General features: G+C 41.6%; 1 protein-coding gene across 1 annotated transcript in view; it reads left to right on the top strand.

Annotated features, from left to right (window-relative positions):
* Positions 1–14643, top strand: part of Srpx (sushi-repeat containing protein, X-linked) — a 74704-nt gene that overhangs the window by 44801 nt on the left and 15260 nt on the right. The window contains exons 3-5 of the mRNA XM_013026734.1: positions 2085–2144; positions 6649–6840; positions 8903–9079. Of these exons, the coding sequence (XP_012882188.1) occupies positions 2085–2144; positions 6649–6840; positions 8903–9079 (429 nt within the window). The remainder of the gene's footprint in view (positions 1–2084; positions 2145–6648; positions 6841–8902; positions 9080–14643) is intronic.

Here is a 14643-nt window from a genome sequence, read left to right as displayed (position 1 = left end):
GCAGAAGAAAGCTTGATGGAATGTACAGTAAGTGCTCTGGACAAGCTAATCCAGGATGGTGTCTGAAGGCATAATGTGTGTGTGTGTGTGTGTGTATGTGTGTGTGTGTGTGTGTGTGTGTGCGCGCGCGCGCGTGTGTGTGTGTGTGTGTGTGTTTTACTGGAACTTGAACTCATGGTATTGTTATCTCATTTGACTTTTTCCTCCACCACATGAGCCACAGCACTACTGACTTTTTGCTGGTTAATTGGAAAGCCTTACAGACTTTAATGCCCAGGCTGGCTTCAAACTGCAATGCTCAAACATCAGCCTGCTGAGTAAGGGAGCATTCTTGGGATAGATTTTCATGCTCACAATGGATCCGGCAAAATGAGCAGGATGATTTACTTCATGTTTCTAAGTTGCATAGCTGGTTTCATGTTCAGTTTGTGATGTGAAACAATGAAAAGTTCAGAATTGGGTACAGGCCAGGGTGGCTGGAAATCAGATGAGGAACAGCAGCAACACAGGACACAGAAATAGGCTACATTGGCACAGGAACCTATACCAAGTGGACATAAGTCAGTCACCTACCCCCACCCATACACACACACTCTCAGTTTCCATACTTTTTATGCCTCATTCAGACCACCAAGTGAAATAGGACCATGACTCATATGTTCATCCTGTGTAGGGATTTTAATAGCCTCCTAGGAGAGGGTCTTTCTCTAGTAGTGCAGTGGCAGGTACCTGGAGGTACATGTGTGCTCAAGATGGTACCAGCATCAGTAATTAGACTGTGATGTGTAGAGGTCAGTTGCCTAGATTTAAGGTGACTATATTGAAGCTTGAGACCTTCTACGGCTTCAAGTTTGAAATATTCACCATTCACTGGAATTTAATGTTCAATATGCTAACACTGTTTCAACTTCCAAACAAGTTGTTTTAAGATAATGCAGAGTCAATCCAGATGCTGGCAGCTGGAACCCTAGCTACTCAGGAGGCAAAGATCTGAAGATTGAGGTTTGAAGCCAGCCTGGAAAGCAAAGTCCATGAGACTTTTTTTTTTTTGTCAGTTGTGGGACTTGAACTCTGGGCCTGGGCGCTGTCCCTCAGCTCTTCAGCTCAAGGCGAGTGCTCTACCCCTTGAGCCACAGTGCCACTTGTGGTTTTCTGGTGGTTTCTGGAGATAAGAGTCTCACAGACTTTCTTGCCTGGGCTGGCTTTGAACTGCGATCCTCAAATCTCAGCCTCCTGAGTGTGAGCCACTGGCACCTGGCTCATGAGACTCTTATCTCCACTAAACTATCAAAAAAGCCTGAAGTGGAGCTGTGGTTCCAGTAGAAGAGTGCTAGCCTTAAGCAAAAGAAGCTCACGGACAGCACCCAAGCCCTGAGTTCAAGCCCCAGGAGTGCCACCAAAAACAACGAAACAAATAACTAAACAAACAAAAATCCAACCCAGCAGTCTTTCACTCACAGACTGGGGGCTGTTTAAGATAGTAAGACTCATTAAAAAAATTTCCTTCAGCCCAAGGGGTTCTGAGTAAACATCCAGGTCATTTGTTTCAGCCCTCTTTCCCTATACATACACCCAAACAGCTTTGCATATCTTTTGTTTTAATAACAAAAGACATTTTCCATTTTTATCTACCATCCCAAATTCATCTCACAAGAAGAGCTGTTTTTCAGGTATCATAAGCATTCGGTTCTGGGTTTTCTTGGTTTGCTAGAGACACTGAGGGTTGAGTCTGAGTCACACACATTTTATTGCATCGCCCCTGGCATGAGATCCCATATACATTGGCATCTTCTCAGAGTGAAGTTGACTCTCTCCCTCTTTCCCTGTTCCAGAATTTCCATTGGCATGTGGTGATTCCAAAACCTTTTGAGGCTCATTTGGATTGGCTCTGCCTAGCTCATCCAAGCCAAGTTCACTCTGAGAGGTCCCCTGTCCTTTCGTGAATGGCCACAGAGGCTTTTGCTCTAGGCTCTGCACTCTAATAGCATCTCTTGCATGGACTATGCCACAGCAGTGCTTTGAAATATGCGTCCATACTGGGTGGCTTTTCTTGCTGCCGTTTCTGTTCTTTTTTTGTATTGTAGGATCGGGAGACTCACCGCTAGAAGACCATGAAGTCGATTATTCTCACGCTAGATATGAAGGTGACTGCTTTGCTTCTGTGCTAATGAGGACCTGCTGATGCCAGGAGAACTTGCCTTTTTGCCTTGCAGAGCAAACTGTAATGAAGTGGCCAGACAGCACATTGAAATTTGAATTACCTATCCAGGACCAAGGTTTAGAAATAAATGCATATGTCCTCCTATTTAAGCACAAAACAAAAACAACCCAAAAAGCAAAACACTAGGAAATCAGTGAAGTGCTGTCCTTCAGCACCCCCATGGTCATTTCTTTCTCCTGTTTCTTTCCTGCCCTCACTTCTGCAAAGGCAAGCTCAAGCTAGTGAAAGTGAAAATCAAGGGCATAGTTCTGCCTGATTCATACATTACAGCCAGAATCATCCAGAGTAAACCATCCAAGGTCACTTCTGGACCAAGCGCTGCTAATGTACTGCACTGAATGGGGAATGAGAAAACTTGATTTTCACAAGCTTGGCTTATTGTGCTCTTTCTGAGCCCAGCATGGCTCCTAAAAAATGATAAGTAAAGTGTGTTGCTCAAATGAAGCTTAACTTAAGGAGAAAGAACTCCAGCTCTATATATTTCCAACAATCTGTCACCAGCAGGTATAAAAAAGCCTAATCAAGAAACTTCTATGCAGGCTCAGGTAAGTATGCCCACAAATATTTCGACTGCTGAAGTTTAGGGATCCCTGGGGGCAAAATAAGTAAAGGTAAATTTAAATGTTTTCTTTTTTCAAATTACTTTCTCTTCTAGTGGAGGAAGGATTGGAGGGAAATTGGTTAATCAAGTTCTATTGTGCCCAGGAAAGTGGTCTGGGTTTTGGCAAGAGGATTCTGACCAAATCTTCTGTGATATGTCTGAGTTATAGGAGCTCTGGGGCAGCCTTTGGCTAAAAAGTAACCTTCACTTGTTTTCTGAGGAAGTGGACAATCTTACTAAAGAATAGCCTGTGTTCAGTGCCTATGCCCGGGCATGTTGCCTGCTATATACTGTATTTGTTTTGACTTATTGATGAAAAAAAAATTCTTCCCTGCAGTGCTTATCTTCAAAGCCCTAGGAGTTAACCACTCAAGCCAAGCACGAGTTTGTTAATCATATGTTTCAAGTAAAGAGGTGCTCTGATTTATTAACCTTTTTAATTAATTTAAAAACTTTTAAACCTCTTTGTAGTTGTGTGCTGGTGGCTCTTGCCTATAGTCCTAGGTACTCAGGAGGCTGAGATCTGAGGATCACAGTTTGAAGCCAACCCAGGCAAGAGAATCTATATGAGGCTGTTATTTCTAGTTACCCATCTAAAAGTCAGAAATGGATGTGTGGCTCAAATTGTAGAGTGCCAGCCTTCAGTGAAGAAGCTAAGCGTCAGTGCCTAAGCCCCGAGTTCAAGCCCCAGTACCGGCATAGGCACACACAGAAAAGCTCTTTGCATTCTAAATTCCTTGTAGAAAAAAAGTCTCCCTAAAGCACATGCATACACTAGGCCTCTTCATATACACAGTATGAGTTGCCCAGTGCTCTCAGGCCAGTGTTCACCCTTGCTGCCCAGGTAGAAGGTAGACCAGATGGAGAAATGATTACTTCTCTTATTTAGAACCTTCTCTGAATGTTTCAAATAAATTCTTCTTAGGAGATTGTTTCTATTTTCAGTTAAATTACTTACTATTAGTAATAATTTTACCACACATGTGCATATCAAAACATTCCATACACATTAAATTTATACAAAAAACATTTTTAAAGTATTGTCTTATGTTACAATGGAGACTTCATCTAGGGACTCTTGCATACTAGACAAGTGATCAATCCCTGAGTTACATTCCAGTCCTTAAGTTTTTTAATTTGAAAAGCTGGAGGTGAACCTTTAATAGCCAAGAATTTAGCTCTACAATCTCAAGCCCCAGAACAGAGTACAATACCTTAATAAATGGTTTTAGCCAGGTGCCAGTGGCTCACGCCTGTAATCCTAGCTTATGAGGAGGTTGAGATCTGAGGATCGCGGTTCAAAGCCAGCCCGGGCAGGAAAGACTGTGAGACTCCTATCTCCAATAAACCACCAGGAAACCGAAAGTGGCGCTGTAGCTCAAATGGTAGAGCACTAGCCTTGAGCTGAAGAGCTGAGGTGACAGCGGCCAGGCCCAGAGTTCAAGCCCCACAACTGACCAAAAAAAAAAAAAAAGGTTTTGAATTAAGTGAAATTAAATTAAAAAGAATAACAAACAAAAATGTGCTTAATATTCACTGTATTCTCAGGACATAGCAAGTGAGCACTACTTTGGTTCTTTTCCTTGAATACCATTATATTCAGACTAATTGAAGGGAGGGGGAAAACATGTAGAGCTATGTCAGTATCATCCCGGGTTTACAGAGGATGGAACCAAGGATAGGTGATGTGCTCAGAGGTACACAGCTGGTTCACATTGCACTTGAGTCTAAACAGGTGTTTTGGCTTGTATCCAGACTTCATGAGCAGCTCATTAGTCTGTTCCACTATGTTGTTTACCTTATGATCTCCATTTAATTAGAATGCTTACCACATTGGCTCAGGGGGATGAAAAGTTTTCCTCAATAATCAATCTAGATTTCTACTTAGGAAACCCTGTCTTAAATGAAGCAGCACAGGCACTTCCTTTTTCTAAATCTCAATGTTAAACATTTTGTTAATTTACTTTAACTCACATGTTCATGTACACTTTGCATTCAGATCATTCACTGACATTTCAATTATTATCGAATTATTATTGAAATGTCTAGGGCTGTTAAACTGCCAAAATATCTTCAAATAGGTTTCTTGGGATGTTATCCAAAAGAAAGAAATTCCTTTCACAAATAAATGAAAACATGTTGACAACAGCACTGATTTCTTTGGATGTGGAACTAGAACTATTAGAATTTGAAGCCTAAGAATAAGGCATCAAATCTGCTGGTTCAATGTTGCATTGACATATGTGATCTTTGTATACATATATCATACATAAGACTACATGTAGTCATAGATATAGGTAGTACATAGAGATTATAAGTACACAATCTGAGAAAGGAAATATAATTCAAGGAAAGCCTGTATACCTTGTGTGAGCTTCTACAAGTCTTCAAGTTTATTCCATTCTAGGGAATGTCCCTCAAGATAAAACTTTTACCCAGAAAGTCCAGGAATAGTTACTTGAGTTTAGGATCCACTTGCAGCTGTTTGAGAAACACAATATGATAATAATATAGAAGTATTAGGTAGAGGGAAAGTGAAAGCCCGTGTTTTTTTTAAAAAAACAATGGGGGTGGGGCACATTATGTACAAGATCTGAACAAGACAGCTGGTGTTTTGGAGGGGGTCCGGTCATGGGCCTGAACTCTGGGCCTGGGCACTGTCCCTCAGCTTTTCAGCTCAAGGCTAGCACTCTACCACTTGAGCCACAGGCACTGGCTTTTTTTCTTATGTGGTGCTGAGGAATTGAACCAGGGCCTCATGCATGCAAGGCAAGCGCTCTACCATTGAGCCACCTTCCCAGCCCAGGACAGCTGTTTTTCAAAGCTGAAAAGCTATCAAAAGCAGATCCTCAGAATTCCTAGGAAGGTGCTATTCTCCATTGTGGCCACATGATGGCCTACTCACCACATTCACCGTTAGTCTAACTGTCATTGAGGACTCATGAGACCTGCAGTGTAGGGAAGCAGCTCTTGTACATCACATTGAAAGAATTTCACTGGTGCCCATGGATTGTGAGAAACTGATGCAATGGCCACTATGAGAACTTTCCCATCAAAGAAACAGAAACACATTGCCCTTATGCTTTATGGCCTTTCTTCCCCCCCTCTCTCTTTCTTACACACACACACACACACAAATATATACACACAGAATAGGTTAAGACTGATTATTTCACCTTAGCTATACTCTAATTGTGAGAACAAAATCAAACACCCTATCATTTAGTCCTCTGGGGAAGGTGTTTCTCTCTAAACGTAAATGAGGCATAATGAGGACATTTGAAAAGTGGGGGTGGGGCTGTTTCCCTGTGGGGAGCAATTGTTGTAACTGTTAACCAAAACGATACCCTGTTGCAAAAGCCTAGAAAAAAGCAGCCTAGTGCAAAATAGTAAACAACAGTATTGTGATTTACAAAGAACGTGTATAGCTGGAAGAAGTCGAAATTAATGAATTATTGACAGCATCCCCCTCCCAACTATGTATAGATGGCTAGGGTTTGAGTTCACAATATTGATTACCCATAAGAGAGTCATATCTAGTTACAGGTAATACTAGAAAACACCAAGCATTTCTTGAACAGCATCATTGACTCAGAAGTGGAGTAACTTTCCCAAGATCCCACAGCTAGTTACAGAGGAACTTGAGCTCCTCTTTAGCCATGCCTGACACTTAGTCCCCCATTCGTAATCTCCATATCCAGAGACACAGCAAACATGGGGCACTACTGGAAATCTGTACTGCAGCAGGCCTGGGAGTATAGAGTGAGGGAATAGCATTTCTGAAGATGTCTCGTTCTATCTTCCCCCTTTGTTTTTGCTATTTTAGACACCCCATGGTGCTCCCCCATCAAGGTGAGGTATGGGGATGTGTACTGCAGGGCCCCTCTTGGAGGATACTACAGAACAGCCCTGGGAGCCAGGTGTGACATTCGCTGCCAGAAAGGCTACGAACTTCAAGGCTCTTCTCAGGTGACCTGCCAGCCAAATAAGCGCTGGTCAGACAAGGCCATCTGCAAACGTGAGTAGCCCAGCCCTGTGTCAGGTATTCAGGGCCAATCAAGCTCGGACTTCCTTTGGAAGGGAAGGAGGGTGGAAGGAAGGAAGGGTACATGAAATAAAACAATAAAAAAAAGTATTCTTCAAAAGTGTGGAGTTTAGGAAAGCAGGAATCATTGAAGAAGTGATTTTTGGTCCATAGAAGGAAATGGGCCTGGGAGAGAAGGTGGGGCTTCAAGGACTTTTAGTTTCAGGAAAAGTTCTCTCTCATTTTGAATGATGCACGTGGTGCAGTACTGTTGAAGCCCATTTTATTTTACTTATTAAATGTTTTTTTGTCTTGTAACAGTGATGTACAGAAGGGTTAACAGTTACCTAAGTCAGTATGACTACTGTTCTTTTTGTTTATTTATTTTTTTGGGGGGGGGTCTGGTTGTGGGGCCTGAACTCTGGGCCTGGGCGCTGTCCCTCAGCTCTTCAGCTCAAGGCTAGCGCTCTACCACTTGAGCCACAGTGCCACTTCCGGCCTTTTTTTTTTCTTTTTGCTTATGTGGTGCTGAGGAATCGAACCCAGGGCCTCAAGCATGCAAGGCAATCACTCTACCACTGAGCTACCTTCCCAGCCCCTAGTACTGTTCTTTTTGAACAGTGTCACTCCTCCCTCCCTTTCCCCCAGTTTTTCCCTCCCTTTCCCCAAGTCCCGTAGAGTTCATTTCCAACATAAGGTCTAGTGAGTGTCACTGCTGAATTAGTTCACCTTTTGTCCCACCATTTAGGTGGGAAGCCCCTTGTAGACACCTTTTGTTATTCAAGACAGCCACCACCTCTGGAGTACCTATAGGTTGCCAAACAGGTCACACACATTCAAGTTTTGCAGCTATAGTCCATATGGGTGCTATTATTTTCCTAGCATTGTTCAGGATACTGAGGCTCAAGTCTGCAATCTTGTGATCAAGACATAGAGACTATGCAGCTCAGTGGCACTGGTAGACACTTAGCAATGTTAACTCAGTTTATCTGGTGGCCTTTTAGCAGTTCGGAATATCTCTCCCACAGCTTCTGAGTGACTTGCTCAGAAGACAAAAGAAATCTTCAACCTTCCTGGAAGAAAAGGAAGGTGATTTTTCAGAGGTCTTGTAAGAAACTGCTCTCTCTCTCTCTCTCTCTCTCTCTCTCTCTCTCCCTCTCTCTCCCTTTTGCAGTTCTACTTGTCATTTTTAAAATATATATTTTATTATCTTTAAGTAGTTCTGCAAAGGAGTTGCCATTCCACAAAGTCGTCTATGAATAATACAATGCGTCTTGCACCCTTTTAAACATGTTTCTCTATTCCTCTCAACCCTACCTCATAACCCCAGTTTTCTTAATTTTGTAAGCTACACATTGAAAAAGAAGCTTCCTCCTGAGTGAAAAGGGCTGAGAAAAGCCAGCTTCCTTGCCTAGAGGCAGATACATTGGGAACTGCCTCAAGAAGCTCTCCTGCAGGAGCAGGCAGTGGCTGACAGGGCTTGACTGCCTCTTCTTCCTGGTCCTACTTCCTTTCTCCCTAGGAGCACTTCCTGCCTTAGCCATTCCTACATAATCTCTTACCTCAGGCTCCCCTTCTGGGAAAGTCAGTCTAAGACAGTCTTGGATAGAGGCCAACCTATGTCTGTCTGGCCTGAAGCTTTGAGTCTCTTCTGTGTGATGCAGAAGCAATCATACACTTCTCTTATTCCATCTGCTTCTTTATTTCCTGGGGGTGGGAGGGAAGGGGACAGTTCTGGGGCTTGAACTCTGGACGTGGGCACTGTCCCAGAACTTCCTTTGAAAAGACTAGCACTCTATCACTTGAACCACAGCGCCACTTCCAGAGTTTTCTTAGTAGTTTATTGGAGATAAGAGTCTCAAAGACTTTCTTGCCCTGGCTGGCTTCAAGCCACAATCCTCAGATCTCAACCTCCTGAGTAGCTAGGATTACAGGCGTGAGCCACCGGTGCCTGGCTTCCATCATCATTTTAGTGTGTGCTTTCAGAGGTTCTGGATTCTGAATCTATGAACATAAACTAAGAAATAACGTAAGTATCCAATTTTCTTTCTTGCAGAAAAGCGATGTCCTACCCTTGCCATGCCAGTCAACGGAGGGTTTAAATGTGTAGATGGTGCTTACTTTAATTCACGGTGTGAGTACTACTGCTCTCCAGGGTACACATTGAGAGGGGAGCACAGGGTCACATGTATGGACAACAAGGCCTGGAGCAGCTCACCAGCCTCCTGTACAGGTAAGAAAGTGCCACAGTCCTCTTCAGGCGCATGCGTTCAGGAGGAGCGGAGGGTGTTCATCCAGTGTATCTGAAAAGTAGAATTGCTATTCTGCATATAAAACAAACAGCCAATTTTGCATTCAGGTGTTCTCTTCATCAGCTATTTATTTTCCTCTTTGAAGCTATGTAGTCAATGTGCTGTAGATAAGAGACTAGCCCGAAAATATGATTAATAACCTTCCAAACAAAAGTTGCAACCTGAACCCTAACTTGAATCCATGTGACAAGGGTAATAGGTCCACATGAGTACTCAGATAATTGGATCAAATATTTTTCTAGGCTTTTCTTCTTGTAGTAGTGATATAGGCATCTGTAGTGGGCAGTAACCAGGGCCATGGAAAACACTTTAGGTATTTCAAACAGAAAGAAATTTAATATACACACTTGATGACATGAAAGTGTAGTAAGAAGTCAGGCACTGGTGGCTCTCACTTGTAATCCTAGCTACTCAAGAGCCTGACATCTGAGCAACAAGGTTTGAAGCAAGCCCCAGACAGAAAAGTACGGGAGACTTTATCTGCAAAAAAACAGCAAAGAGCTGGATTGGTGGTGTGGTTCAAGTGGTACAGCATAGTTATGAACAAGTACTCATTGAAGCTGTTACCAATGCCTTCTGCCTCTGTTTTCTCATTTCATGGGAGTGCCTCCAATTGGCAGATCTAACTGGCACCCAGCAGGCAAAGGAATCTGTGCAAATGTCATTCTGAGACTTTTAATGCTGTCAGTAGGCCTGGGTGCTGTCCTGAGCTCCTCAGCTCAAGGCTAGTGCTCTACCACTTTGAGCCACAACACCATTTCTGGTTGTCTAGTGGTTAATTGGAGATAAGAGTTTCACAGACTTTCCTGCCCGGGCTGGCTTTGAACAGTGATCCTCAGATCTCAGCTTCCTGAGTAACTAGGATTACAGGCGTGAGCTACCAGCATCTCCTGAATCTTAAAGTGTCCAATGAAAAGAAGATTGCTTCATAGCCCTGCTCAATGGCAGCAGGTGGAAGATGCCAAGGGGGTGAATTAGGAGGTGACCTAAAGCCCAATTGTGGACATGAGAGGGGAACTCACAGATGTTGCTTTCAGTATTTCTGTGGGTTTGGGTATGTGCAAGCTAGCTCTAGAAAACACACCAAAGGGGAAAATTTGAATCTCTAGTCTGTCATATTGGGAGGGGCAGAGGTGATGAGGATGGGGGAGAAACTCACCACCCTGTCTGTTAAGCAAGTTTTGGCAGAGCACAGTAGAGATCATACTGTTCAGATTTCCAGATTGTGCACAACAATGGAAAAAAATGCTGATTGTTCCCGAAAAGCAACAAGCATATCTAAAGCCAGACCAGCTAGCCCTGGAACCTTCCCAAGGAGAGAGAGAGAAAAAACATTAAGAAATAGATCCCAAGTTTAGGGGATTTCACTTGCAGTTTGCTAGGACAAGGTTCATGCATATTAGGGGGAAGGGAAAATGTGCATGGAGTAGCTAAAAGGGGTACAGCTAGCCACAAGAGAGCTTAGGGCTTCCAGGAAAAGAGAGGGACAGACAAAACAAGCAGGCAGTACTTTCTTTGAGTGTGGTGACAGACACGCTGGAATTTGTCCCGGGTGAATTGCATTCCAAAGCTATCATTTACTCTTTGGGCTTTAAATATATTAAAATCATTTAATAAGTTTGTGTGTTGGCAGGGTTGGAGGACCTTGAGCCTCATTCAGAGCCTCCGCTTATTTTAGGAGCTGGGTAAGGTCCCAAGTTTCCACACAAGCCTGAAAAGACTCATCCTGGTCAGAGCTGTGCTGAGTGCTGAGAAAGCAGACCCAGTTCTTTTCCAAACTGGGAGGGAAGAGGGAATACTGGGCTTTCTTTTGACTCCAAGGTGGTCAACTCTGTGGTCTGGCTAATTTGTCTGTGCCACGAGTTAAAGTTAATTCTCTTATTCATACTAGGCTCTGGTGATGGATTCAAATTTATAGTTCATCAAAATATTTGCCTGGGCCAAAACAGGAAGAAAAATGTAGTTTTTTTTAAACGTGTAAAAAAATGGGATTTGGATTCAAGACCCTAAGCTTGCTAGGTTGGTGCTGTTACCCCTGGAGTCACAGTTCCAGGTCTGCCTTTTGCTAGTTAGTTTGGAGACAGACTCTCACAGATTTTTCTGCCCAGTTGGCTTCAAACAGCGATCCTCCAGATCTCAGTCTCCTGAGTAGCTAGGATTACATACATACATATAAGCCAACAGGCACCTGGCTGACACATGTCTTTTGATATGCAGAGAGTACCCTTTACTTGCTTTACAAAGGTCAGTATACAAACCAAATTGTTTGAATTGATCTCTTCTTATTTTGTGTTTCCTACAAAGTTTTTGTAACACAAATGAAATTCTGGAATTAAAAAAATTCTCTGAGAGTTAAGATATGCAAATTGTGGCATACTTTTTGTTTTCTTCCCAACTGTTTGACAGATGGGTATACCCAATGACCCCCATAGGAATGGTTACAGGGCTGCACTGTAGTTTAGGCTGGATAATACAAATGTCAGTAGAGCTAGGAATAAATATGTCTGTGTTTTGTTATGGATATCTTAAATTAGGTTAATGTTTTTGACTTGTCAGATGCATATTCTTTTTACTAACTTGAAAATTTGAGTTTTAATTTTTTTTTGTTTTACAACAATTAGATTGGTTGAGATTTTGACTCAATTCCCATCTTACATAATTTACCAGTGCAAACTAAACAGGTAAACTTTTTAGTGGAAATTTCAGTAAATTTTCAGTTGTGTGTCTTTCAGATGAGGATGGTGACTTTTAGTTTTGCAGTTCATTGCTTTCTTGCTTGTTTCTTTTGTCACTTCTAGAAAGTTCTCTGAAACCAAAGAAATGAAGCACTTCCCAGAGCTACCGCAAAGATTGCACTCTGGCTGAGGGGAACAAACATTTAGAGGAGTCTTCATGGCCAAGTTTGCTCTGTCTTGTCCAGTCACTCAATTCCTAAGCCCCTGGGAAATGAAATTAATTCCTCCTGCCTCCATCACCAACCTCAGACTTTTTTACATTTACCTTAGCAAATTGCTGTGCAGCAGACCATCTAAAATTTAGGAGTTTCAGTTGAATGGGGGCACATATAGGCATGTATATATATATATATATATATATATATATATATATATATATATGTATATGCACACATATAAGCACCTCAGTTGGAGTAAGCTGTACTGACTGGATGGAGTCTCTGTTGAATTGGTCTCTCTCTCCCACCCATGTTGTGTAGCCACTTTTAGTCAAATGCACTGCTTTATATGGCAACTGGCTTCCAAGGAAGTAAGAGCAGAGGTTGCTAGATTCTTGAATGGTCTAGATCTATAACTAGTTTAGTTTTACTTCCCTTGCATTTTATTGTTCATTGTCCACCAAGATCTTGTCCTCTTGAATCTCTTACTGATTTTTATCACCTAACCAGTCAGCCATGTTAAGGATTCCCAAGGAAACAGTTCAACTGCCATTGTTGATACAAGGCAATATATTGGTTTCTTATACTTGCTATACAAGCAGGAAAATTGGAGCACAGAGAAGAGAGGTGGCTTGTCAGATGTCTCCAGTGAATGGGACAGAGAGGAGAGGCCAGGGTTTTCATTGACATTTCAAGGTTTCCACACAATAACTAGCTCTACAGACCTCCTGAACCCATCAGGGAAGAACAATTATGTTTCTATAGTAACTTTGTTTATTTCATTCATGGAAACGTATCATAACTTATAAAAAGCTTGGGGGATCATGGCTGGATGATGAATAATAAGCTTAGGTCTCTGGAGCATTGGCTATGGGCAGGCCAGCTGGTCTCATCAGCTGAGAGGGAGAACAGCTGCTTGAGGATGCATTCGAATGAGTCCTGCTGGTCTTCAAGGATTTATGGGGAAGCTGTGGCAGGCAATCCCCAAAGAATATATGTGTACAAGTTGGAAGAAAGTACTAGGTCAAAACCAAGCAGGCACACGAAAGCATTCAGCTTACTCAAATGCATTTACAGTTGTAATAGTGTTTTAAAATTTCAGACTACAAGGGAATTCTGAAAGAGAGAAAATGCTTCCTGGTCTATAGATAGGGATACTACTAATGAGTATTTGTGAACATGCAATGAAATAATGTAGGGATAATGGAAGTATAATCTTTCACATGGAGGGGGTTGGCCACATAGAAAGTGGTTAGAAAATATTCCCTATTATTTGTAATGACTCATTCGTTCTTGTTTCTGGTTTTGGAAGAGCTATACTTCTGAAAAATAGGCCAGTTTTGATTGACTATTGTTAGCCAGACACAACTAGATTCTGAGACCCTTGTCCCATTTTACTATATATTAATTGTATATATTCATTAGTAATACATATATTATTAGTACATATATTGTATTATTTATACAATGTATTAGCTGTTCATATTTGTTACATATCAATATAATATATTATATATTGCATATTATATACATGTTATACATTATATATGATATTATATATATATGTATATATATTAGTTGTACAATGGGTTCCATTGTGATATTTCCATATGTGCATACCTCACTCAAACCCCTTCTCAATCACTCCTCCTCACACTCTCTCTCCCTGTTTGGAACAAATTTAGTAGTCTTCATTGCTGTTTTCATGTATGTGTATAGAAGATTTCAACCATATCCACCATCCACAACTTCTCCTTTCACCCTTCCTAGCCCACATCCTCACATTTCCTCACATTGTCAGTACATTAAGTTGATACAGAATCAAAACAAAATAAGTGTATCACCCAAATCTTTAGCTTGGTTTAGCTAGCAAAGAGTTTTTGCTCCCATAATATCTATCCAAGGAAATCTGGTAGCCTGATGTAACTTTACCTGAAATCTATACCTTCTTCTTGGTCTCCTGTGCAATTGCTTTAAAGCGTTCATCAATACATTTTCTCCAAAACAAATTGCATGCCCTATCTGACCAGCAGGCGGCAGGCATTGTACACTTTTCCTTCCAGTTCACCCAAAGCTGTAGATATTCATCCGAATTGTGAAATTATGTCATCTATCATGTATCATACTAGAAAAGAGAATTATTTACAAAACAACTGAAAATAGATACTTCAGATGCACAAGTAATCTTCCATTTTATAGCACAGTATGTTTGTTTGAGAAAATGTCACTGTCACATTTTTTTCACATTTTAATGTCTCTGAAATTGACTCTCATCTCACAATTGGTAGGGACTTAGATTCAATAAGATATGGTAGTTATTTAATTTAGCATTAGTGTAATAAGGTTGGAAATTCACACTGCTTTGAAGCATGGCATAGAATTAGAATGAATTTGAATAGCTAAAGGTAAAACTGTTCAGCAAATTGCCCCCAAGTTCTTGCCTTAGATAAAATGAGAAAGTATCAGGGGACTGGGAAGGTGACTCAGTGGTAAAGCGCTTGCCTTGCATGCATGAGGCCCTGGGTTTGATTCCTCAGCACCACATAAGCAAAAAGAAAAAAGCCGGAAGTGGAGCTGTGGCTCAAGTGGTAG

The sequence above is a fragment of the Dipodomys ordii genome, unplaced genomic scaffold (genome assembly GCF_000151885.1).
Source record: "Dipodomys ordii isolate 6190 unplaced genomic scaffold, Dord_2.0 Scaffold96, whole genome shotgun sequence".
Taxonomy (NCBI): domain Eukaryota; kingdom Metazoa; phylum Chordata; class Mammalia; order Rodentia; family Heteromyidae; genus Dipodomys; species Dipodomys ordii.
This window is presented reverse-complemented; position numbering and strand designations above follow the sequence as displayed.